At 71.1% G+C, this 1,285-nt stretch overlaps 1 protein-coding gene across 1 annotated transcript; it reads left to right on the top strand.

The window, feature by feature from the left end:
• Positions 1 to 493: 493 nt before the first annotated feature.
• LOC146584084 (blue-sensitive opsin-like) lies at positions 494 to 1,282 on the top strand (the record flags this gene model as incomplete). The annotated part of the gene is made up of 1 exon (XM_085325441.1): positions 494 to 1,282. A coding segment is annotated over exon 1 (383 nt), but the record flags the coding sequence as incomplete, so codon positions are not given.
• Between the last annotated feature and the right edge of the window lie 3 nt (positions 1,283 to 1,285).

Here is a 1,285-nt window from a genome sequence, read left to right as displayed (position 1 = left end):
GGCAGGGGCAGTTTGGGGGTGCGGGGCGGAGCGGGGGGGGCGCAGGCAGGGCCCCCAGGCCCCGCCCTCCGTAGCGGGAGCTAATTAGGCCTGGGGGGGGGGGCTGATACCCCCTGATCCCCCCAACCCGCTAATCAGGGCTCGGGCGCGATTAGGCGCCCCGAAAGCGGCTTGCCGGGCACGTAAGCCCGGCTTGGCCAGCGCCCGCCCGGCGGATAAGCCCGGCTCAGCCGCGCTTTGCGGCGTTAGCCCCGATTAGGGCGGGGGGCCAGGCCGCGTCCGCCCCCGGCCCCCCGGCCCCCTCGCCTATAAAGGGTCCCGCGCTCGCCCCCCCCCCGGCCTGCGCCCCGCCGGCCCCCTCCGTCCCGCGCGCCCGCCCGGCCTGTCCGGGCAGCCCCTCGTCCGGCCCCGCGCCCCGGCCCCGGCCCCGGCCCCGGCCGGCCCTGCGTCTGTCCGTCCTTCCAGCTCTGCATCGCTCCGTCCGTCTCCGCCCGCGCGCCCCGCGCCTCTTCGTTCGTCCCATCCCCGCGTTTGTCCGTCCATCCCTTCCTCATCTCCGCGCCTGCCCATCCATCTCCGTGTCCGTCCGTCCATCCTTTCTSTGTCCCGTCTGTCTGTTCTCGCTCTGTCCCTCTCCGTCAGTCCGTCCCGTCCCCGTCCACTTGTCTGGCTATCCGTTCCTGTGTCCATCTGTCCGTCCTGTATCCCTCCACCCCTTCTCTAGCCGCCTGCGCTCTGCGTGCGATCCATTGCCGTAGCCATCAGCCCGTCCCTCTGTCCGTCCGTCCGTCTCCGCTCCGTAGCTCCCCGCGTTCGCCTCTCCCTTCTCCGTCCGCCTCTGCTCCCCCCGTCCCCCTTTCCGTCCGCCCGTCCCCGCGTCCGTCCGCCCGCCCTCCGCCATGCACAAGTCCCGGGACAGCCGGGACGACCTCCCGGAYGACTTCTTCATCCCGATGCCCCTGGACGCGCCGAACCTGACGGCGCTGAGCCCCTTCCTGGTGCCGCAGACGCACCTGGGCAGCCCCAGCGTCTTCACGGGCATGTCGGCCTTCATGTTCCTGCTCATCGTCCTGGGGGTGCCCATCAACACCCTCACCGTCTTCTGCACCGCCAAGTACAAGAAGCTCCGCTCCCACCTCAACTACATCCTGGTGAACCTGGCGGTGGCCAACCTGCTCGTCATCTGCGTCGGCTCCACCACCGCCTTCTACAGCTTCTCCCAGATGTATTTCGCCCTGGGGCCCACCGCCTGCAAGATCGAGGGCTTCGCCGCCACGCTGGGAGG

This window comes from Rhea americana, unplaced genomic scaffold (genome assembly GCF_003343005.1).
Source record: "Rhea americana isolate MKP2758 unplaced genomic scaffold, rheAme1 scaffold_975, whole genome shotgun sequence".
NCBI classification, from domain to species: Eukaryota; Metazoa; Chordata; class Aves; order Rheiformes; family Rheidae; genus Rhea; species Rhea americana.
Note: the sequence above shows the minus strand (reverse complement) of the source record. Positions and strands in the feature narration are given on the sequence as shown.